Source organism: Rhineura floridana, chromosome 10 (assembly GCF_030035675.1).
Source record: "Rhineura floridana isolate rRhiFlo1 chromosome 10, rRhiFlo1.hap2, whole genome shotgun sequence".
In the NCBI taxonomy this organism is placed as follows: Eukaryota; Metazoa; Chordata; class Lepidosauria; order Squamata; family Rhineuridae; genus Rhineura; species Rhineura floridana.
The window spans coordinates 3,848,833-3,874,202 of record NC_084489.1 but is presented as its reverse complement, the minus strand read 5'-3'; the positions used below and the strand labels follow the sequence as shown (position 1 = coordinate 3,874,202).

Sequence of the window (25,370 nt, the reverse complement as noted above, 5' to 3'; positions counted from 1 at the left end):
TATCCCCTTGCAAAAACAGCTGTCTTCCATGAGTTTGCTGTTTGTGGTAGACATTTAACATCAGGGCAAGGCCCTGCTGAGTCAAGCATGTTGGGGGCATGTGGCGATGCTGTGTGTGGGAGTCACCTCTTTGGGTTGCTTTTTTGGGGTGCAGCAATGGTGAGGGCTCACCCCCTTTTAATTTATTTTATTGAGCATGGTTGTGTGTCTGAAATCTAGTGTTTTCCCCTCCCCCCTTCGGACCACTTCCAGGGTAGGAACTTAAGATGGCCTGGAGTAGTAAGAGAGATAATTGGTTTCATGCCCCTGGAAAGAGTGTCCATTTTAGCATGGAACTGTTCCCTTCCTAGGTGGGAGATGGAGGGAGTGGTTTTTCTCTCAGGTTAGAGCTGAGGTTCGGTCATGCCTGATCTTGTTATGCTGTAGGTGTCTCCCAGTTTACTGTTTATTTGCATTATTTGGTACTGTTGTATTGTTGAAGAGCTGGTTGTGTGAGAGTGTATTTGTGTCTTTGATATGTGTCTGAGAAGTGTGGGGTTGAGTGGGAATGGGGGGTGCCTCTTCTGTCCCAGTGACTGTGTGTTGTGAACAATATGGGTTTTGTGGGAGAAGATACCATCATAAGAGACAGGATATTAGGTGCTTGTACTCACTTCCCTTTTCTGTTTCCCCCTGGAATCTCAAGATCCTGGTTGCTCTGTTACCATAACACCCTCAAGTCTTGCTGGTCTGTTGAATGCCAGGTCTGTTCAAAATAAGATCTCTCCTGTTCCTAATTTGTTAGCTGATGACGGAGCAGATTTGGCTTTGATCACCAAGATATGGGTGAGTGAACTGGGAAGAGTGGATCTTACACAGCTTTGCCTGCCCAGGTACTTGATGCAGCATGAGTAGGGACTGTAGGATCAAGGTGTGTGTGTGTTGCTGTGATCCATAAAACTTCTGTCTTGCTCACCAAGAGACCTCTCAATTTTGGGCACTGGCCTTGACGGTCTGCACTTAGTGTTGAATCAAAGAAACAGATCATAGAATCATAGAATAGTAGAGTTGGAAGGGGCCTATAAGGCCATCAAGTCCAACCCCCTGCTCAATGCAGGAATCCAAATCAAAGCATTCCTGACAGATGGCTGTCCAGCTGCCTCTTGAATGCCTCCAGTGTTGGAGAGCCCACTACTTCTCTAGCTATTTGGTTCCATTGTCGTATGGCTCTAACAGTTAGAAAGTTTTTCCTGATATTCCATCAAAATCTGGCTTCCTGCAACTTGAGCCCATTATTCAGTGTCCTGCACTCTGGGATGATCGAGAAGAGATCCCTGCCCTCCTCTATGTGACAACCTTTCATTTACTTGAAGAGTGCTATCATATCTCCCCTCAGTCTTCTCTTCTCCAAGCTCAACATGCCCAGTTCTTTCAGTCTCTCCTCATAGGGCTTTGTTTCCAGTCTCCTGATCATCCTTGTTGCCCTCCTCCCAACCTGTTCCAGTTTGTCTGCATCCTCCTTGAAGTGCGGAGACCAGAACTGGACACAGTACTCAAGATGAGGCCTAACCAGTGCTGAATAGAGGGGAACTAATACTTCACGCAATTTGGAAACTATACTTCTGTTAATGCAGCCTAATATAGCATTTGCCTTTTTTGCAGCCACATTACACTGTCGGCTCATATTCAGCTTGTGATCAATGACAATCCCAAGATTCTTCTCACATGTCGTATTGCTGAGCCAAGTATCCCCCATCTTATAACTGTGCATTTGGTTTCTTTTTCCTAAGTGTAGAACTTTGCATTTATCCCTGTTGAATTTCATTCTGTTGTTTTCAACCTAATGCTCCAGCCTTTCAAGGTCCTTTTGAATTTTGTTTTTGTCTTCCACTGTATTAGCTGTGCCCCTCAATTTTTTATCCTCTGCAAATTTGATAAGCATGCTCTGTACCTCCTCATCCAAGTCATTAATAAAAATGTTGAAGAGCACTGGGCCCAGGAGTGAGCTCTGTGGTACTCCACTCATCACTTCCACCCACTTTGAGAAGGAACTATTGATAAGCACTCTTTGAGTACAATTCTGTAGCCAACTGTGGATCCACCTGATAGTTGTTCCATCCAGCCCACATTTAACTAGCTTGCTAATCGGAATATCATGTGACAATTTGTCAAAAGTTTGCTGATGACAAGATATGTTATGTTGACAACATTCCCACAGTCTACCAAGGAGGTTACCCAATCAAAAAATGAGATAAGATTAGTTTGGCAGGATTTGTTTTTCATAAATCCGTGTTGGCTCCTAGTAATTGGGGATCATGCTGGTCTACTGACTGCCCTGTTGTCCAACAGCCTCTCTGACTGAGCTAGGAGAGGTGGTCTCTGATGTGGTGTTAGAGAACCCTAGTATAGGACATATCCTTGATTTAGTTTTTGCCCTTGGAGGTAAGGTTGATGGTCTGGAAATAGATGGTGGGGTTCCGACCCTGTTGTCATGATCAGACCACTTCTTGCTGAGGTTTTGGCTAACTGTATCAATTTCCCCTTGTAGGGGTGGAGGTCTTTTTGGGATGGTCCGCCCCCAGAGTGGTATGGATTCCAATGGATTCCTGAATGCTCTGGAGGATTTTTGAGGGGAAAGAGATGGCAATCCTTCCAAGGCCCTTGTCTTGCTGTGGAATAGTGAGATGTGGAGGACCATATACGTGATCTCTCTTGAGTGCTCTCTCCAACACTGTGGAGCACGTTTGGCTCCCTAGTATACTGGGGAGCTACATGCAATAAAATAGGCTGGACAACAAAGCATAGGTGGTAAAAGTCCAATTGCAAAGATGACCAAACTCATGCTAGAGCACATAACTGTTCCTACCGCATGGTGGTGAAAGCAGTGGCTAACTTCCATTGTGTCCTCGAGTAATTACCCAGCGGAGCTCTTCAAGGTGATCCATAGGCTGTTGATGCCTATGTTGGTGGATGGAGCCCAGGACACCTCAGAGACCCTCTGCAAGTTGCTTGCTAGCACAACGTTGTTCATTTCCATAGTGAGCTAGATGCCGTGATTGATGCAGTTCCAACCAGATTCCAATGCTCTCTCAAGCCATGTTTTGTGAGACCAGTTTCAGTTTATGCACCCTGATGACATTGATGGGATGCTTGTGAGTATGGGCCCAATGATGTACCCTCTTGACTGTTGTCCTTCATGGCTGATTAAAGCTAGCTGGGAGGGACATGACTGGTTGGGTTCAGGGGGTGGTGAAGATGTCTTTATGTGAGGGCTGATGGCACCTGCCTTGAAGGAGGTGATAGCACAGCCAGTCTTGACAGAAAACACCCTGGGCCCAATGATATTCAACAACTACTGCCCTCTTGCAAATACCCCCTTTGGGGACAAGGTACTCAATACAGTTGTGGCTATGAAATGGCAGGCATACATGGAGGAAATTGATTATCTAGACTCATTCCAATCTGGTTTCAGACTCTGGTTCAGGACTGAATCTGCCTTGATCACCCTGATGGATGAACTCTGTTAGGAGAGAGATGGTGGGGAGTATGACCCTGTTGCTGTTAAGAGACCTCTCATTGGTTTTTTATGCCATTGACTATGGTAACCTCCTGGACTGTCTATGGGAAATGGGTATTGGGGGCAGTGTTCTGCAGTGGTTCTGGTCTTATCTCCAGGGATAGTTCCAGAAGGCAGAATTAGAAGTGTGCTTGTCAACGCACTCTCTCCAGAGTTATGGAGTGCCACAGGGCACTATACTGTGTCTGATGCTTTTTAACATCTGTATGAAGCCACTGGGAGCAGTCATTAGGAGACTGGAGCAAGGTGAGATCAGTATGCTGATGACACCCAACTCTATTTCTCTGTAACATCTGAATCAGTAATGGGTGAAAAGGCCCTGGACTGGTGTCTGGATGCAGGGATGGGCTGGATGAGGGCTAATAATATCTGAATCCTGGCAAGATGGAGGCTCTGTGGGTGAGTTGTTCCCAGCTCCAGGAAGTTGGTTAGTTGCCTATCCTGGATGGGGTCACACTCCCTGAAGGAGCAGGTGCATAGATTATGGATATTCTTGGATCCAGGTCTCTCACTGAAGGTGCTGGTTGTCCTCAGTTGCTAGGAGTGTCTTTTACTTCAGTTGGTAAGACAGCTGCAGCCATTCTGGATCAAGATAGCTTGACCACAGTTATCCATGCATTGGTAACCTCATGGTTGGTTACTGCAACCTGCGCTCTATGTGGGTCTACCCTTGAGGTTTATTTTCGTTTGTATTTATTTGAGTTATATCCCACCCTTTCTTTCAAAGGAGCCCAACATCACTGGTCTGGAGGCTGCCACTGGTGCAGAATGTGGCAGCTAGGTTGCTTGCGGGCAGTGGCATCACTAGGGGGGTGCAGGGGGTGCGGACCGCACCGGGTGACACCATCAGAGGAGGTGACACCCAGAGCCGCCCCTAGGCACCAGGAAGCCCTCCAGTGGCCATCTCGCCAGCCACTTCCCTCTTGGGGAATCTCCTGCTCTTTGGCTGCAGAGCGTTTTTTCCCCCCATCCTGCCTGGCCTCCCTGCTCATCAGCTGTGAATTTTAGGTGGGAGGTTTGAATCCCCTGCCTGCTCTTGGGCTGCGTGCCTGAGTGGCTTCCCAGGAGTAGGGTTACCAGGTGTCCAATTATAGGCTGGAGTTTCCGGTTTTGGGGGGGTCCCCTCTGGGTCTCCAGCTAACGTACCTTAATCTTCAGACTCTCAGCTTCAATTTAAAAAAAACCCTAAGTTTCTAGGTCGTCTGGTTCCCGAGATACACGTCAGCCCCCCCCACGACTGTTTAATCTGTTTTTTAACCGATCTGTATTGCAGCTTTTAGCTAGAGCTTGGAAAAGTTACCTTGGAAAAGCATGGCCACTGGATTGGGCTGATGGGAGTTATAGTTCAAAAAAATAACTTTTCCAAGCTCTGGCCTCTAATCCCGCCCTTTCAGGATTGTAGCCAATAAGGGGAGCCAGGCTTGTGATCTGTTGACCCAGGCAGTGGTTAGGCTTCATTACAATGTCAAAATGGTGGTTTTGAGGTCTTCAGTTTGAGTAAGTAAGAATATGGGTTAATTTTTTTTTCTCTTGTGTGTAGCAGTCAGACCCTGGGCTGTTGGAGAGGGCAGTGCTTTGAAAACCTTTTCAATATGAAAGCTTTAATCCAACACTTGCTTTTCTGGGAGAAAAGGAATGCTGATCCCATGTACCTGGCGTAAACCCCAGTTAATTCATTAGGACTTACTTTTGAGTAGACATGGTTAGGATTGTGTTGTAAATTAATGGGACTTCTGAGTAAACATAACAAAGAATTGTGTTTGTGTTGTAAATCTTTCCCTTCTCCAATTCTATTTTTAAAACAATTAGGCAGCTCTGCAATGACCAATTGGTTTGACAATAAACTAGTGTGTGTGTGTGTGTGTGTGTGTGTGTGTGTGTGTGTGTGTGTGTGTGTGTGTGTGTGTGTGTGTGTGTGTGTGTGTGTGTGTGTGTGTGTGTGTGTGTGTGTGTGTGTGTGTGTGTGTGTGTGTGTGTGTGTGTGTGTGTGTGTGTGTGTGTGTGTGTGTGTGTGTGTGTGTGTGTGTGTGTGTGTGTGTGTGTGTGTGTGTGTGTGTGTGTGTGTGTGTGTGTGTGTGTGTGTGTGTGTGGAGTCTTTCCAACAACCCTGTGAGTCTTTCCAACTTCATGTGAGAGGAGCTTTTCAAAGCTGAAACTTAGAACTTATACTCTTTGCGATCTACCATGGGACAGTCAAGGCTTTCCAATCTTGCGATATTATCAATTTTGATGTAGTTCTTAAACGTTTTTACTTCGAATTCTATTGTTTTCTTACCGAATTTCTTACCGAAGGAATTGCTAATATGACCAAATTACAGTGTTTAAAGAAGTGAATGTCATATTTCTTTGGATATCGTATTATATTCAATTTTTGTTGAAAGTCATATCAGTAGCCATTGAAAAAGACATCTGTCGAAACGCGTCTGGCTGGACTTTTTTAACAAAAAACATATTTCTCTTTTCTTCATAAAAGAAACGGACCATCTGAACAAAATTTGTACACATCAGATACATTCTTCATGATGTATATTGTTTTAGTTACATACTTTTGAAGATCATAGTATCATGTCTGCCATTGTTTGACTTTTGTATGTTACACCTTTTATATTCCTTTTTATTGCATATTTTTATGTGTTTTATTAAATTTATCCTGAGTATTCTCATAACTATATCAACCTTAATTTTTTAGTCCTATGTCACTACTATTGCCATTAAATTCAGTGATATACGGGAATTACGATTTACGAGTAACTAATACAAAAAACATTACTAAGGATTCTGTATGGTCTGGTATGGGAGGAGGTCCATGGGGGTGACACCATGAGTTACTGCACTGGGTGACACCAACCCTAGTGACGCCACTGCTTGTGGGGACAAACTACCACCAGCACATAACATCTTGCTTATGGGATTTGCAGTGGCTGCTGGTCTGCTACCAGGCCAAGTTTGAGATTGACTGACATATAAAGCCCTATATTGTTCTGGACCAGGTTACTTGAGAGACTACCTTATCTCTTATATACACAGTAATTAACTGCAGTCTGTGGGAAAGCTTGTCCTGCAAGTTCTGAATATCTCAGAAGCTGGCTCCACAGTATCTCAGAACAGGGCTTTCAGTGTGGCTTCCCCTGTACTGTGGAACCCATTCATCCAGCTTGAAAAGCCTGTCAGAACAAAACAGTCTTCCATTGTTGCCAGGAAGCGCAGATATCGGGCACCTGTTATATCTGCATATATCACAGGCCTCACTGTCTGTAGAAACAGTTGAATGGGTTTTTTTGTTCTAACAGGCTTGTCCAGCTGGATGAATGGGTCTCTGCCATTGGTATGACCTTTATTTTGTTTTAAAATATCTGCTTTTGTTTTTTGTTTAACTTTTTTTTTGCTGTTTTACTCTACATTGCCTTGGGACGATTGTAGCAGGCAAAATACCATCATCATCTCGTAGCACTCCACGCTATCTAAATAGCCTGATCTAATGCATGTTTCTTCAGAAGTAAATCCCACTGTTTTGTGGGCCTTTTTCTCAGATAAGTGTTCCCAGGATTGCTGCTAAGCCCACTGATTTTGAAACAAATCCCATTTAGCACCAGTTTATATGTGGTACACACAGAGAAAAAGACATTAAATTGAAGTAATAGAATTCTGAAGTCGTAACTGTTTAGTCTGCAGGTTCATATTCAATGACACTGCTAGGACCAGATACAGGGAGCACCTGTTTGGGGACCCACACAAACAATGGGGCCCCAGATGACGTCAACAATGCCCTAGCAGCGGCATGGTAAAGCTGCAGTGTGGAAGGAATGGATCAGCTGCACTGACAGCCAGGACTCTTGCTTCTCACAATTTTCATTATAAAAATGGCTAACTAGAGTAAGAACGAGAGTGAACTCTGCTAACCAGATGTTGGCAGGGCCAGTGAGAATAGGAAGAGGGTGCACTGAGTGGATTAGCCTCAACAAGGTGGAGACGTTTTTGCCTTGAGGTCATATCCTGGGACTTACAGGAATCCATACGATTTGGTTCGGGGAACTCATCACCAGCACAAAGGGGCATTATCCCTGGAAGTAAGCTTTAATACTCAGCCAGCCCAGGATAACATTAGGCATTGACACAAGAGGATCATGCAAAGTGCTTTTCCAGAAAGGGGAGAGTGCAGAGAATTGGGCAACACATGGAATGTAGAACAGTACCCTATGGTGTAAAGGGTTCTGTCCACAAATCACCAGGTAATAAGATAAAGGAATTTCAGAATTAGAAGGGGTGTTGCGAGATAGATATGCCTGCAGACATGGAACGCTACTACAGCGATTAATATATTTTTCTTGGATATTTGCATCTTTTAAAAAGTTAGAATAGTAAATTTATTGCATATTTATGTTGCATCTAACTTCTTAAAACAATAATATTGATTTGTATTATACATTTTACATCTTTTTATGAAGTGCTTGTTAACTTTGGCAAACAAGAGGTTAGATTTGCATGAAATTCAATCTCTGAAATCTAATTTTCTAAGTATACAAATACACCACTGTCAGTAAAGATTTAATGACACCACTACATAATTCACAGGCCCTGTGAATTGATTCTTTTCCAGTCTTGCAATGATGGATTTAGGCCTGATGTTTGCTTTATACACTGAATGTGCATTACTGTAAGCTATTTATCTAAATGAAGACTGGAATTCAAAGGATATTGCTGTACCGAAGACGAAAATGAAAAGCATTTTAATTATCAGGAAAATTGATGGCACTTCTACTCTCCCTTTTCATTCCCCCCCCCCAGCATTTATGTACATATTTTGGGAAACTAAATTGTGGTTACTTGGAACCTAACCCTACATGCACTACCTTACTTGAAAGAAAGTTCCTTCCTGGTAAGTATGCTTAAGGTGATAGACACACATCCTGATCCTGTACCTGCTTACTCAGAAGTAAGTCCCACTCTGTTTTATGGTGCTTATTCCTTGGTAAGAACGTGCATAGGATTTTATTCCTAGCTAGGGATGGGGGAGAAAATAAATTCATTTAGCATTTAAAGACAGACTTACCTAATTCACACTTTCTGAAACAATATGCAAACTGAAATACACCCATCATTTGAGATTATCATTTATCTGAATTTTCAGTGCAGTTCTTTAACTAGGGTAGAAGGATCTCTCAATTTTACATCTTCCAGTTTCAAATTTTTTCCAGTCTTAAATTCAGTTCTCCACACTTCTGCAGCAATCTGCAATTTAAAAAAAAATCCTCATGAAAATTCTGAAATATTTTACTGTGAATTTCTCATAAAAAACACATTTGGTATGCAGTTTTGACTAATGTACAAGTTTTTGGAAGCAATTTCTCCTAATATAGTGCATTTTTGTATGTTATTTTCACTAATATATTTACTAACATATTGTGCACACACTCACTTAATATAAACATTTTTATGAACTTTGGGTAGAGAACCACATCACACAGTTCAGATAAGTGCGGATTTCATAGGACGGCTATGTTTTGGTTCTCATATTGTTTTAAGAAAGTGCTGATTTGATATATTTAGCTTTAAATGAGAATTGAATCTAATTTCTACCCCATACCTATCTCCAACCAAGTGATATGTACAAAGTGCATATACTAAAGTGTGCATATAAATCCATATATTAATGAAAATAACATGCAAATGCATTATACCGGGGGAAATTGCTTTGCAAAACTGTGTGCATTAGGAAAACTGAATATAAAATGTATATTAGGAGAAATTAGCACAAAAATGCTGACAAATTTTCATAAGAACTTTTTTTAAATACAAACTGATGTGGAAATATTGAGAACTGTAGTTAAGCCTGGAAAAATGAGAAGCTGAGAGAAATTGAAAATGACATTTTGCCTAACCCTAGTCTTAGGCCAGGGATAGCAAATATAGTGCCCTGCTGATGTTGTTTGCCTGTCATCAGCCTGCTGGCCAATAGTCAGGGACAGGGTCAGCCCTAGGATAAATAGTGTCCTGGGCAAAGGGTGCCTTTACTGCCCCCATGATCAATTTTGCAGGGCCACCCAGAGGTTTTATGGGACCTGGTGCATATGTGATGTTGGGGGAATTTAGCGGCCTCCTACAAGGATCCATTCACATGTGCTCAAGGCTGGGGGCCACTTTTGAGAATTCTCACCTGCAGCTCTTCCTTGTCCTGGGATCACGCAGAATGATAGATGTACTTCATTTTTTTTCTTACATGGAGATAAGAGAATAGGGGTTGGGTTGTGCTTCTCCTGAGTGCCTTCCCCAAATTCCAAAACTTTTCTGGCAGGCCTTCTTTCTGTTTTCTGGGTCTCTTTCTCACAGGTCTGGTTGTGGCCTGCTGCTGGATGTCCCCACTACCCATTCAGGGAGGATTCCTCCTTTAAGGCCTGGACTCCCCTGAGTGCTATCAATATGAGAGAAATGGAAAGCTTTTTACCAGTGCTTTTAAGCCCAGTCGAAGATGCTGCAGCTGCTGCTGAAAGTCCGATATTTTCCTCCCACACTGGATGAGATACTTACTCTTTTTCTTTCTTGATATGAATTAGAAGTACTGATATAGATACTATAGGATAGCCTTCCTATATATTGTAATGTAACTGATTTCTTTCTGACTTATTGTCTAATGTTAAATGGAAAGATGTTTTAAAAAATAAATGTTATAAAGCTACTCCGTTGTTGAATTCCCATTTATTTTCCTAATATTTTCCAAATCCCAAGAATTCTTGGGAGGGATCTCCAATTATTAGCCTGCCTGTTCAGATGACTGCTGTTAGTAAACTTGCACATTTAGGTTTGCACAATGTCTGGCATATAAAGACTCTGACTAGTCACAGGGCAAAGAGGAGAATGTGAGAACCAGGCCCTCCCTTAGCATGTGCGGGGCCCGGGGCAAAAGCATAGTTGGGCCCCCCCATGAGCACCACTTTCATATTTTCTGTTTTTATCTCGATCTCGACTTGCATTTATTATAAATATCTAAAATAATAATAATAAATTATAGATAGATCTATGAAATTAAAATGAAATTATCACAACGTAAACAAACAATGAATTAAGAAAAAAGGAGATGCAGTGGTACTTACGCTTTAGTTGTCGACACTCAAATGAACTAGCACCACAATTATTTATAATCAAATTCATGCCTCTGTTGTCTTGGCACTATTTTTTCCCCTCAATGCGAACAGTACTAGTCTAGTCGTCTAGATACACTATTTTCACGCTACACTACAATTTTAAAATTGATGTATGACTGAGCCAGCTACCACCACCCAAGTTCATCTGTATTAGGGCTCCATTTATTGATGTGAAGAAATCTTGCGTTTTCTAAAACCATAACAAACATTGAATTTACTTTAAAAACTGATACACTACTTACCAGATTACTGATAAATGCTGCTTACCAGATTCTCAAAACATCTAAGTATTTTGAAATGCTATGAGTATTTACATGAAACGCTGAAGTCAGTGGGGATGAGCAAGAAATTCTGAGAACCAAGATTATCTTTAAAAGCTTGCTAAGTGCATAGGCTTCCAAAATAAAAGTGGCAATAAACCAAAAATACTAAATTTGTATTGCATGCAGTGGATAATACCTGCTTTCAACAACGCCCTGCATAACAGAATGGCAACTCTAGAGGCATGTGCATTCTGTGGCTGTTACCTCCTAGGGGGTATACCGTATATGAACAAGAAAAATAAAATAGACTTCAGGCTTGTGAGTCGAGTTCTACTAGGTTTTTATGAGAAGGAAGGGCTCATTTTAAAACACTAAATATAGGGGAGCAGTGTATAGTTTGCATCTATACTTGCTCTTGATAGGCGAGGTTTTCCCGCTCCTTCATTTTCTGATGCAAAGCAAGTTTTCAGCATAGAGCTGCGAAAAAGGCTAGAGTGGCAGATGTCAGTTTCAGCATCCACAGAGAACCACTGCCAAGAGCGACTTCCAATTGAATACGGGAAGTTCAGGCTGTGCGGCTCATAGAGACAAGGATCAGAAAGCGCCGCTCACGATTTGACGCCCAAGGACCGTGACACCACCTCCCCGGCCGCCTCTTTTGCACTACCTCACAGGATTCCACGCTCGCCCGCCTGCTCGCTCACCCGCCCACCCACTCGCATGCACGGGCCCCCCTCCAAAGCGTGGGGCCCAGGGCAACTGCCCCGCTTCCTGGTGCGTAGGGGCGGTACTGGTGAGAACCCTTGTTTTTGTGCATTCACAAGATAGAGGCCATATAGGCAGTTTCACCAAGTTCTATCCACAAGGTTTTGAATCCTCAGATTTGCCGCCTCCTGATTCCTCAAGAATTGTTAATAAAGGGAGAAGTGTTTGAGTTTGAGTTTGAGTTTGAGTTTATTTACAGTCAAATTGACCCTTCATACATAAATATTACAAAGTAAAACAAATACAAATGACTTCCATTTGATTTAACAGCAAGGAGATATATATCAAATAAAATCAATATACAAAACAATCGGATTAAAATTAGTTATTGGACTTTTATTTTCCTACATTTAATAGCCAACCCGATGGGCCTAAAAATTAATTTCAGCCATAATAGTAATCTCAGTTTCCACACGCAAGACTCTATGGATTGGAGACCACATTCTAGTCTCAATATAAAATTTGGAACACAAGTAGGGACTCCTAATATTGATCTTAAAAAGGAGTTTTGTATGGCTTCTAGTTTAGTAAAATTGGTGTATGTACTAGTTTGAGCCCCATATAAGAGTTGCGGGAGGATTTTCGCAGCAAATACTTTTATGGCTGGAAAGATAAATTGGCCCCCTTTGGTATAGAAGAAAGATAATAGGGCCTTTGTTGTGCATCTGGCAGTTAACAGGGAGGAGGAGATATGCATCTGATGGGAACCTGATGCTTGAAGTACAATACCGAGATATCTAATAGTTTTTACTTGCTCAATCGGCAAGTTGTCAATCCTCCAAATATGTTTTGTCCTTTTTTTAGTAAAGACAAGAACCTTCGTCTTCTGCCGATTTACTACTAGTTTTTCTTCTTGACAGAAGGATGACAGAGCTGCCATCAATCTTTTGAGACCAATGGGTGTCTGTGAAAGGAGCAGTATATCATCTGCATATAACAGGCAGGCTCTCGGGTTAGAGGCTAGCATTGGAGGGTGAGATGATATAGATGAAAGTTTGACCACTAGGGGGTTTATATAGATGTTGAATAGTAAGGGTGCTAAAATGCACCCCTGTTTAACACCCTTATAGGTAAAGATACGCTTCGTTAGATGGCCTTCGTTATTACACCGAATCTGCAGGGAAGTATTATGATAAAGGCCCTGTATCAAGATTAAAAGACGCCTATCAATTCCCAAGTTTTGCATTTTCACCCAGAGTCTAGATCTAGATATAGAATCAAAGGCCGCCTTTAAATCTACAAAGGCCGAATATAAAGCCTGACCATTAGTTTTGCTGTATTTGGTAATAAGATGCTGAAGAACCAAAACATGGTCAGACGGCGATCGTCCTATGCGAAAACCTGCTTGTTCAGGTGCTAACAAATCGGTATGGTTAACCCAATCTAGTAATTTCCTATAGAGGTAAGTGGTGTATAGCTTACTAATTATATTAAGCAAACTTATCGGTCTATAGTTAGCAGGGTCCAGTCGAGAGCCTTTTTTGTATAATGGAATTATTATTGCAGCACCCCACCCTTGTGGTATAACCATGGAAGAGTTGATGTTAGTAAATAATGCAGCCAAGGTGGGGGCCCACCACTTTGCGTTTGCTTTAAAGACTTCGGGGGGTATATTGTCTGGCCCTGGTGCCTTATTTGGTTTGAGGGTAGCTATAAGATCTAGGACTTCAGTTGAAGTAACTGGAGGCCATACAGGGGGCTCTATATGGGGGTCCAGTTTGGAATCTTCCATAATATAATTTCCCTGGTAAAGAGTGGTGTAATAGTTTTCCCAAATAGCTGGAGCAATGGCACATTCTAATCGAAGATTGGATTTAGGCCAGTGTTGGGTTATTATACGCCAAAACATAGTCGAGTCTTTTAATTTGGAAGCCTGAAGGAGATTTTGCCACGATTGTCTTAGGGCAAGAATCTTCTTCCGCTTAATTAGCTGTTTAAATTTTTTCCTAGCTGTCCTAAATCTATCTAGATGTTCATGAGATCTATGCAAATTAAATGCTTGATGAAAATATTTTACTTGTGTTCTTGCTTCATAACATTCACTATCAAACCACAGGTTCGCCTTATTGGTAAACCTTCTCAGTGACTTCCTGGGGTCTGTTCTAATCAAATATTGAATTTTATTAATCAACTGGTATAAGTAATGGTAGCTTACAGAGCTATAGGCGGCTGTTATAAGTTGGTTTTTGATAGTCTGTAATTCAAAGGAGTTGAGACCTTCAGCGATCTTTTCCTGGAGTTTAGGAATCCACTTAATCTGCACTGGGCGTATCTCAACATCCGTGGCAGCGAATGTTCGTTGTTCTAAAAAAGGGGATTTATTTGTACCATAGACATTTAAAGATATCGGAAAATGATCACTTTCAGGTCGTGACAAGACTCTGCAACATTTAATTTGAGCAAAAAGTTCCAGCAGGACAAAGATCATGTCTATGACAGATGCTCCCCTGGGCCCTAGACATGTTAGCTCTCCATCAAAATCTCCCCTTATACAGCCGTTTAACAGGGATAAATTTAATTTCACAGACAAAAGCATTAGGCACAAACCTGCATAATTTATTCCTCTATCCCTAGATTGTCTTACAGGGATTATTATAGGATCATCTATCGCCGGGGGTTCAAGATGATATTTAGAATATAAGTCATTATCTGATGCACCCATTCTGGCATTAAAATCCCCTGCTAGGATTAAAATAGCTTCGGGGAAAGAGTCAATCAAGCTTAACAGATAAGATTCTAGTTTGGTAAATTGTTTTTTGGTAGAATTTTTTCTTTTGCTAGGGGGAATATATACATTTACTATTAAGTAAACAAAGGATGTAGATTTTAACAATATTGCCACAGCTAGATCCCGCAAGGGGGTTAAGGAGCAGATCACAGCATCAAATCTGGTAGTAACCAGAATACATAAACCTCCCTTATCTCTTCCCCCCCTATTGCTTCGCAGAGCTTCAAGGGAGAAGGCTGAGAATCCATCTAGGTATATTTCATCCCTAGCCCAAGTTTCCTGTATTAATAAAATATCATAGCTGGATAGGAAATCCTTAACAGTTGGCATTTGTATTTTGCTAGACCATCCAGCAATATTCCAAGAAACCAAGGAGAAGAACCACTTTACACTTGACGACCTTGGTCAATAACCTTGTAGGAGATAAGAGTTGGGATTAGATAAAGTCGTTGTCTTGGGTATCTCTAAGGAAACATTTTGTATAGATTGAGTATTAATAGTCCTCCAGATGGAGGGCTGATCTTTATTTGTTTCAGTAGCATTCAGTTTAATGTTTTCATAAATTCTCACACCGGGGGTTACATTTGCCATTTGCGTTTTTAAAGTCTGTAAGAGAATTTCAAGTTTCGTGATTATTTCACTTTTAGCATCTATCGATAAAGAGGAAAATGAGTCACGTAGAAGAATCTCTTCCTGGAGGAATTTCCCATTTTCTAGAGGGCTTATAGCATTAAGACCATGATTCGAGTCCGAGGTACTGTAGAGTTGAGGATTTTGATGTTCTGCAGTATCAGAACTGTTAGTCAAAACAGGACTATATTTTGGTAGATCACGCGAAATCAAACATTGAGGTGGAGCACAATTTTTAAATACCCTAGATAATAAAAGATTGTGATTTAGAAGAATCTGTCTTCTTTTATAGATATTATTCGTTGTATTATCATCACATAATGTTATCAGGGCTCTAGCGGAAATGTAATTATTGAAGAGATATTCCACTGAGATGATCTGGTGGACATTTAAAAGCCCAGGGATTATATTATCCAAGGTGGCACATAAGTGATGTTTCCGCGCTTGTAGATTCAGCAGACCCCAAGGTTTTGGATAGTTTGTTATGGCTATCATGTTCCCGCTTCGAACTAGATTCCATCTATTTTGATTGATAGCTGGAAAGAAATTCGACATTTTCGATGGTTGAAAGATTTGATGCTGATTTATTGCATTTCTTGGAATAGGAGAACCCTCAGGGATCATAGCATTTGAATTAATCCTCAATGGAAGTTCTGTTTGGTTTAATTGAGGTGCCGGAAGTTGAACAGAAGTCCCTTTTTTAGATTTCTTCTTATACTTTCGCTTCCTCTTTTGCTTTTTAGTCATAGACTTTGGCGGATCCAAAAGTTTAAAAAGCTTATTATAATTCATGTTGTTTTTGCAGTGAGTTTTAGAGGTCTTCATATTTTTTGATTTCCTGATTTGTTTGCTTCTGGATGGCTTTTTAGATGTACATGATTTCTTATTTAAAGTCAATAATTGACAGTCTTGTTTGACCATAGTCTGTGTTATTTTCGTGGCTGTGGTTACTGTTGCATCGTCTTTATTTGTTTTCGCAACATTTTTTAGTAGGAGATTCGTTAAAGTTGTAAGTAAAGAGTTTGATTCCGCCACGAATTGCACAATTTGGGTTAACATCAGAGTAGTTGTATGTGACCAGCTTTCGCTCAGCATAATCGACTTGCATTTTGGTATCTGAGAGATTTCTGTCTCCTGGTGAAGAATAAATTCAGCAGAGCAGTTCAAATTTATTGAGTTTTCACAGTAAGAAGATTCAAGGGCCGGCATCGAGAGCGAGCTGTTCTGAGTAGAGTCATCTAGCATGTTTTTGTCGAATATAAAATCAGCTAGGGATGTTTGAGCAATTTCTTGAGCTAAATTACAAGCTTCATCTTTTCCTGATAGTAAAGCACAGGGAGTAAGGGAAATTGACCAATTATGGCCAGGTGGAACAGCTGGAAGATCTGCCCTTGAAGTGTTTGCAGAATTAGCATCTTTCTTTAAGCAGCAAAAGTTTGTTATTTTCGACTGCTTTGTCCGTTTCGTTGGCGTTGAGCTTAGATTTAGATTATCAATTGGCGTAAGGCCCAGCTTTTTGTAGCTTTTTCTAGTAAGAACCATAATTCAATAGCCCTTAAACCAATGTTATCAGTTGTGTAAATAACAGCTGCTGTTCTGCTATCAGTAAAAATTCCACAAGGATAGATAACTAAATGTAAGTATACATATCCTTTCTCTTTTTCTTTTCTAACTATTTTCTTTTAAGATTTTTCTTTTTCGTTAGTATATTCTAAGGCTTGAAATTAGAGACACCATATAAGAGGAAAGTTTAACTTTAAAGTTTAAAGAGTCAATGGAAATCAATGGAAATCTCTATCTGCAGGAAACACCGATCTTGTTTGGAAGCTTGTTGCATTAAATAGGAAAAGGTTAATATGAGTCCTTGGCTTCAGAATAATGTTCTTCTTCAGTTCATATGCATAGATGGCCAAAAAGGTTTAAAATTTATGATAAAATTTGTGATAAAAAAGCTAAAATTAAAGATAAAATCAAAATATTCAGGAGAGTAGACTTACTGCAGACTGCTCACTGCGGCCATCTTTTTTCCTTCTCAAGGGAGAAGTGATTCTTTGAGTCTTCAAAAAAATCTGATGAAGCAGAGAGGACTGAGTTATGATCATTTCATGGATGTGTAGAGTTTGCACTTTGATCTAAACTGTTTATACTTTGAGCACATCATTACCACAAATCTCAAGCAGTGTGCTAGTTATGATTTTCTTCAATGTACCCTTAGAAATTGTAATTTTGTGAAGCAATTCTGTATTGGTGAATTATGATTTGAATTACCTGATCCACACCACCTAGACTAACGTGTGGGTCAGAGTTCAGTTGTCCATCAGCTTCTGCACTTCCTAAATATTCCCAGTTCAAAACCACATCAAAATACATTTAAAAATGGATACTTTGAAAGTATTTAATACAAATATTTAAATGTGAATTTTCTTGTGGATTTTTTCAAAAAATGCAGATTATGCAAAACCAGGATGCAACAGGCTCATGAGTGAACAAATATGAAAGTGACACAGACCAGAAATAGGCTAAGTTAAGGATTGGTTATGAGGTATGACAATTAAGTTTGAAATGGCATCATGCAGATGTGCAGGTTCTGTCCTAAGTATTCAGAGTCTGTTTTCAAGCAAATGCTGCTGACAATTGTTAGATGCCAAGGCCTGCCACTAATATTAGCTGCTGAGCAACAAGGAGATACAAACAGTAGATTAAATATTTCATTTTCAGTTGTAATGGTTATGATATTTTGCAGTCCTGAAGGACACTATGATAGATCAGAGCAAGGATTTTTAAAGGTACATAGCAATAAAAGTATTCAAAACCTCTTCCTTCTCCCATGACAGGCAAAGAGGAACAGTCCTTCTAAACTTGTTGGGGGGTCTGCTTTATGGTGTAATGAATGACTGCAGCTGGGTCATAATAACTGGATACCAAGTACACAGTCCGGGCAGTCACATTTGAGTCTGTCAAAGCATATGGGACTATTGGAGACTACACCTTCATATGGAATAGGATGTTGTCGGTTGGCATATGGTAGAGTGAATGGGTACATGATACCATCTATAGTCACTGCTGTAGAGGTGCAAATGTGAACAAATAATATATGAAATTAGTGGACAGTCCTGTGAGCCAAATAATGTGCTGCCTTTGAAATAGAGTTTTGAGGTCTTTTGTGAGAGTCAAGAACAAATGGGCTAATGTGTAAGTCAAAACAGACTTGCTGACATTTTGGTATGACGATATGGATTTCTGATCTGGTGTGTAGGTTAACCAGGGTAACACTCAAAAAAATTGTGTTAGATTGCTCCTTCCATTCCATGTTCACAACAACTTCAAATTGCGGATTTTTCTACTCATTGGAGAGGAGTCTTGAGTGAGTACTCTCTTCTGATGTTACACTGCACACACGAGAAGACTACTTGCAGTTATTTGGGGTTTAGCAACCTGCAGTAACATCTTAGGCTGGAAATTACTGTTTTCTCCAGGTCCAAATGATCATGTGTAATTAAATAAACGAAGAACACAATGTTGATTGTTGATTAAATGGCAATAGATGGCTTTGTGACCACATAGGGAAATAAAGAGGCAAGACACAGGTTGGGTGACTTGAGCCACATTTATTGATTTTAATACAAAAGATCTGCAGTGAGGAACCAAGATGTGGGACATTAATAGCATATAGCAAACTAGGTGAGCCAACCCAGTCAAGGGTAAGAGGTAGTGTTTCAGTTACCCCTTCCCTTAAGCCCCACTCTTTCAGGTGAATAGAGAGACCTTCACCCCCTTCCCAGGCCCCGCAACTTCAGCTTTAGTCAAAATTGCAGACAAAAATGTGTTTGTTAGGAGAAATTTGCACTAAAATGTTAGAGAATTTTTATGAGTTTTAAAATGAACAATTTGCAGATTGCTGCAGAAATGTGGAAAACTGAACTTAAGACTGGAAATATGAGAAACTGGGAGAACTAAAATTCACAGAACTTCCCATCCCTACCATCCTGTGGGCTCCTATGAGCTGCTTTTAATTTTTTAAATACACTTCTGGTTATGGCCCATATTTTTCTGTTGTATCAAACAATTTTCTTTTTCTCAGTTCTCACACAACCAACTAGGCGATAGCGAACAATAAATAATACCGTAATGGCTACTAATGGTGTAAAGGAAGCAGTCTTGGTTAAAGTGGAGTGGTCCATACATGCTGCTGTTGGTTTGGCAGATGAATGCTGTGTTAAAGTTTACAGCACCTGCCTGCTTGCTTCCCATTTGTTCAGCTAGTATATTTATAAAGAAATGGCTCCAGATAGTGTCTCCATGCTAGGAAAACGGCCCTGAAAAGCTGCCCTAGAAATTCCTATCACCAAGGGGTGTACAGAATGTAAAACAATCCCCAGGATCATTCACTCAGCTGGAGAGAACACTGAAATAGTGTGTGTGAGGGGGGGAGCAGCATGAGTCTCTCCACCATGCAGATCACTTTCAGTGTGGATGAAGCTTTCCATGTGAACACTCAGTCATGAGGAAGTGGTCTATAAATTCCAAATAGCCCTAGAACTAAAAGGATTTACTTTTGGCTTCTTTCTAGGCATTTCCTGGAAATATAAATTCAGACAGCGTGGTGCGGCATGAATTACAGCATCCAGTTATAGCACGCTATGTACGGATACTTCCTCTGGACTGGAGTGGAGAGGGTCAAATCGGGCTGAGGATCGAAGTCTATGGTTGCCCTTACTGTAAGTTCTTTTCTTCTATGCTCTGTTATTTCTGCTTTCTTGAAATGTTCTCATGTAATGGCATTTTAGCCCAGTATTATCTGGATACAAAGATTTTAGGTTGAGTGTGTAAAGAAATGCCAGTTGTAGTTACAGTTAGGGTTGCCATATTGCCCAGTTAGCTGGGTTTTACCCAGATTCTATCCATGCCACCTGGTGCCCACTTAGTCCATTCGGTGGCCTGGATTCTCAGCTTTTATTTTTTTAAAAAGCTAGTCTCTAGCCCTTGTGGATCCAGAGATGGAAGGCAAAATGTGGAGGCAGTTTTCTGCCCAATTTGGACAGACTTCCAATGCAAATTGTTTAGAGTTTTCACCATAGAGATGACCAGGGCTTTAGAGCGATGCCAGTCTCCAACCATAAAGCCCATAAGCTTACCTCACTTCCTTGCTTTTCTTTTTAGAGCATTGGTGGGCGCACGTGCTGCCCGCGAGTAATTTTTTGTTGTTACCACAGCTGCTCTTTGCTTGGTCAGGTTTCTATGGTGAGTCTGGGGGATGGTGTTTCTCACCGTTGAGCCAAGTCATGCCATGGGCTCTTGGGGGGGGGGAGACTGGCAGCTTCTGAGTCCCAGGCAATGTTCAAAGTGATCAATGAAAAATCATGCTTTAGTCATAGAGGAGGCCCTGCTAATCTCTTGTCTAGTCTACAAAATCAAAATCCTTTCACAATTTCTGTAAAAGATTTAAAACCTTTTATCTTGGGTAACTCTAATATCACGCCAATGTTCTACATAGACTTTGATTCATAGTTTATAATAACATTCTCCTGTGTAGTATACTGCTACAAACTGCATTGATCACATATTATAGCCATTCTGCCCCTGTGTTATCCTATAGGTTTTTTAAATGGAGCTAAAAAGATGAGGAGTAAATATTAAATGTAGAGGGACAAAATATATCTTTTTAGAGAAACAGAATAAATGTGTTGATTACTGTAGTAGAATATATGATCAGACTGTCTCTTTAGATGTACTTTTAAATGTACTTTAGATGTGCTTTTTGAGACTAGTAAACTTGTATCATTTACAGTGCAATCCAATACATGTCTACTCAAGTAAGCTCCATTGAGTTCAATGAGATTTACCCCCAGGTAAGTGTGTATTGGATTGCAGCCCTAATTATTTTTTGTGTTTGTTAGATTTTCTATGTATATTTTTTTTTCTTAAAAAAAAAAAGAGAGACGTGGAGTAATTCAAATAGATTTTGTTCATTTTCTTTTACTACCTCATACTGAGGATATGATCAGAATTTCCCATAGCCCTGGAATATATTGTTATTGTTCCCAGTTAAGGCTATTCTGCCTGCCTCATTTAACATAGATGTTCAGTGTAAAGTTTAACAAGTCAATAAGAGATATATCATATATTTTACAGTCTTCTGTACAGACCAACATCATGGTATTGCAATACACAATTAGTAAGCTACAACAGATGTTAAAGAAGTATAAGGAACAAAATCAGCAGGGAAATATTATTTATAAAGTTGGACCAGTTGCACAATGGATTTAGATCTAGAACTTTTCTTATAGTATTTCTAAAATTATTGTCTGAATTTTGACTTGTTTTTAACAGTGGAAGGGCAGTATATAAATCCTCTTAATAAATAAATATTTCATAGTATTGGAAACTAAAGTCTAGGCATTTAAGGCTGAAAAATGTAAGGTGTTTTTTTTTTAAGATTCCTAATATCCTCCCCCAGTTTTTGGTGGTAATTACGAGGCACAAAAACAAAACAACTGGACAATGCAACCATTAATATACTTAATTTACATAATTGCATAATATGAAAATTAGCCTGCCCGGATTTGTGGAACTAGAGTTTGGCAACCCTAGTTACATTGCATATATAATATATACAAACTATAGCATGTCTAATAAAACACTTAATGTAGCATAATGCTGAGCTGTGAGCCAGGAAGTCCCTGGATCAAGTTTTGACTTGTTTCATGATATGACAGTGATGCTTTGTCTCCCAGCCTCAACCTTCCATTTACATTGTGGGGGGAAATGGTACTGAGCTACCTTACAGAGTGATTTAGTTGATCCATACATAATACTAAGCCATAGTTTAGCATACCCTCCTTACCCAGCAACACAGAGGTTTTATATATATCACAGCTTGTCATATCATGCGCTCATTGGCATTAGTCCCATTCAATGGGACTTTTTTAGTCCCATTTGTAATATTATTTTCATTTATTTATCTGGCTGATATCTGGGCTATAGATCACCTTTGGAGCTCTTGGGCAATAGTACTGGGCTTGCCTTGAATTGCTGTCCCCAATAATGGGCAAGACGTCTGTGATACATGTAGTAACATAGTTGTTTCTCCTAGTTTTTGTCATAGCCAAGATTTTTTCAATTTAACTTGGAAGGGTTTGAATTTTCATATAAAAATATCCCCCCCCTCAAATGAGCAAAAGAGGAAAGGGAAGACAAGGGAAATCTGTTTCATGGAAAACCCATTTGGCAGACATCTCTCATTTGCTATAGACTCTGTTCCACAGTATGCAAGAAGTCTGGAAAAGAGCCTAAAAACATCCAAGACAGACATTTAAACTGCCTACTAATAGTGCAGCTGGTGTTCCCTGCAAAGTGATCTCATCACCATGTGGCTATTCCTCCTTAAAAAAACTCACCACAATAAGGGTAAGGGGCTGAAGAATTATCCATTCATTCTAATACATCTTTAAAAGAACTTTTATGCAGAGAGAAAATAAGTGCAGACATATATTGGGGTGGAGGGTGGGAATCTTCCTACCCTTTCTATCTTCAAAAGGATCATTTGTAGCTAACAGTTTATAATCAAGTAGATCTCTAAGTGGATTAGGCTATAAGAGAGCTATTGCTAGTCGGGCGGTATATAAGTTTAAAAATAAATAAATAAAATAAAAATAAAATAATTGGCATACATAGCTACTTCACCCCAAAAGCATGATGACAAGTTACTGCCATGCAGCATAGCACGCATCATATTTTGTAGGCTTTTGTTACATCGTTCTGCTGTTCCGTTCTGATGCGGCGACCAAGAGGCTGTGAGAGAATGCTTTATGCCTCTTTCTTTAAGGAACCGCTGAAATTAGTTGGAGAGGAATTCGCCTCCTCTGTCTGAATGCAACTGTGCCACCTTAACTGTATGTTTCGCCTCTACCCACTTGACAAAATGACGTATGTTTTGTTCTGCTTCAGCTTTTGCCTTGAGCAGGTATACAAAGCCATATTTTGTAAAATGATCTACCAGGACTAAATAAAATCCGGCGCCTCCTTTGGATTTACGGAAGGGACCCGCCAAATCCATGCTAATCAGCTCAAACGCCCTGCTAGCTTTACAATCGCTGTTTTTCTTTATGGGTGCCGCTTCTGCTTTCGTCTCTTTACACACTGTGCATTCCATATATTGTTTACAATTTTTATATACAATATCAGCGCTGTGTTTGGGCATTAACTGGAGGGTTGAGAAACTTATATGCCCCAGTTTCCTATGGTAGTCATGTATACACCCATCATGGGTGGGTTTGTTCAGCACAACATTTACCTTGACTTTGGGGATTTGTTCTATAACATATAGTGCATTCTTTAAACGTCCCTTTACTTGCACCTCCCCTTTTTACTTATTGTGCACACCCCTTTTGAGAACATAACATCATATTGCATGTTGTTCAGTTTTGAAACAGACATTATGTTTGTTTCCATCTTTGGGACATACAATACATTGGTCAAAAGAGTGTTTAGACATTCTACATATACAGTTCCCCTCCCCAGTACCTCTCTTTTCGTCTCATCTGCCAATATTACATGCTCACATACGGTCGAGAGCATATTGAACTGGTTCTTATTGTTGAGTAAAAAATGGGTTGCTCCGGAATCGACCACCCATGCTGTTCCTGATTTCTTTTCTTCCTCTTCTTTATTGCTTGTTACGACCCTTACTGACATAAACTCCTTATCTTGTTCGGTTCTTCTTTGTATTTTACAGTCTTTTCGTAGATGTTTATTAGAACCACATCTGTAGCATTTCTTTTCCGTGTAGTCTTTTGTGTCGTCTCTTCTCCTTGCTGTACTGACGGCGGCTTGCTTCGCGCTCCTTTCTTTTCGTGTCTCCCATTCTTGGAGAAGTTTTTCGGAAACGTATTCTACAGTCAGTTGTTCATCTGGCATTGCCTCTAACGCACAAATTGCTGGTCATATGAGGTGTCTAGCGAAGATAGCAGTACGTACACTTGTTGCTGATCTGAGTAAGTTACGTCTCTGTCATGCAGTTGTGCAAACAAACTTTGTATAGTAGTAAGATGGTCGTTCATGCTTACGTTTTCTTGCAATCTTGTTTGGAACAGTCTCCTTGCAAGTAATACTTTACTGCCAGCTGTTGTTTTCACATGCACGTTTCGGAGTGCTTCCCAGACATCCTTGGCTGTCTCTTTATCTCTTACATTGATTAATTGAGAGTCTTGCACTCCCAGAATCACAGTGGCTTTCGCCATCTGGTCTTGGCGTTGCCATTCCTCTGTGGGGTTAGTGGGAGCATCTGTTTCAACGACATGCCATAAATCGTCACGGATCAGAAGCATTTGCATTTTTATTTTCCAACTCATATAATTATTGTTGTTGAGATGCTCTAGGGGCATCCCCAATGCATATGACATCGCAATTCCTTGCCCCCGTCGTACGTGGAGCTCTAACTCGCCGGTGCTTTATCTTTCTTTCTTCTGCTCCCTGTTGAATTTATGTTGTCTTACTGGTTCTGTTGGGCTAGGCTTGCGGTCTGGGCCCATAACCCTTTGCTAGCAGATATATAGATGCGTTGAGCCGGCCTGAACCAGGTAGGAATGAATATAAAACGACTTGACACACAGCAGAGCTTCGTTAGGAAAGACTTTACTTTGCAGTGCACAAATAAGTCCTTTTAAACATTTTGTAGGTACACTCACATATATCTGAATACCGGCAACACCTCCACGTCTAACACATTCAACCCCCCACACTTTACTGCTTTGTTGTTCTTTCTTTTATAAGCCCTGGATGTATATTGATGATACGTTGCAGCTGAGTACCTGGTGCAACCTGAGCCTTTGTTTAGGTTTCAGGTTAACTCTTTATTCCCCTGCTTTCCAAGGGGATCAAATAAAAGAACAAGAACTGCAAGTCATTGGTCAGTAACAAAAAATCCCTTAAAAACAAGAAAGGGAAACACAAATAGAGCCAACCAATTAAAACTAGTTGTAACATATTTACAATATTTATGTCAGCTTATGGGCCAAAGGCCCATAATGGGAGTTCATAGGCAAGACATTTCTGGAAGGCTGCACTGAGGAGAGAATTCTGGGTGATTAGGCAATATATTCTTTCTCAAATGTTACTACCATCTCCTACCAATCCCTCTTCAAAGTGGCTGTCCTGTACAGTTGTTAAGTTCTTACTGAGTCCTTAAAGAGAACTATTTGTCACATGCCAGGCATCATTTCTGGGTTGGCAACCATGTCCAGATAATACCCCTTAAGGTACTATTTTAAGACCTGAAACCAATCCACAGA

The 25,370-nt window shown here is 40.4% G+C and overlaps 1 protein-coding gene across 1 annotated transcript in view; it reads left to right on the top strand.

The window, feature by feature from the left end:
- The window catches only part of CNTNAP2 (contactin associated protein 2), a 1,241,930-nt gene that overhangs the window by 189,380 nt on the left and 1,027,180 nt on the right, over window positions 1–25,370 (top strand). The window contains exon 4 of the mRNA XM_061587450.1: window positions 19,652–19,799. Coding sequence (XP_061443434.1) covers window positions 19,652–19,799 — 148 coding nt within the window. The remainder of the gene's footprint in view (window positions 1–19,651; window positions 19,800–25,370) is intronic.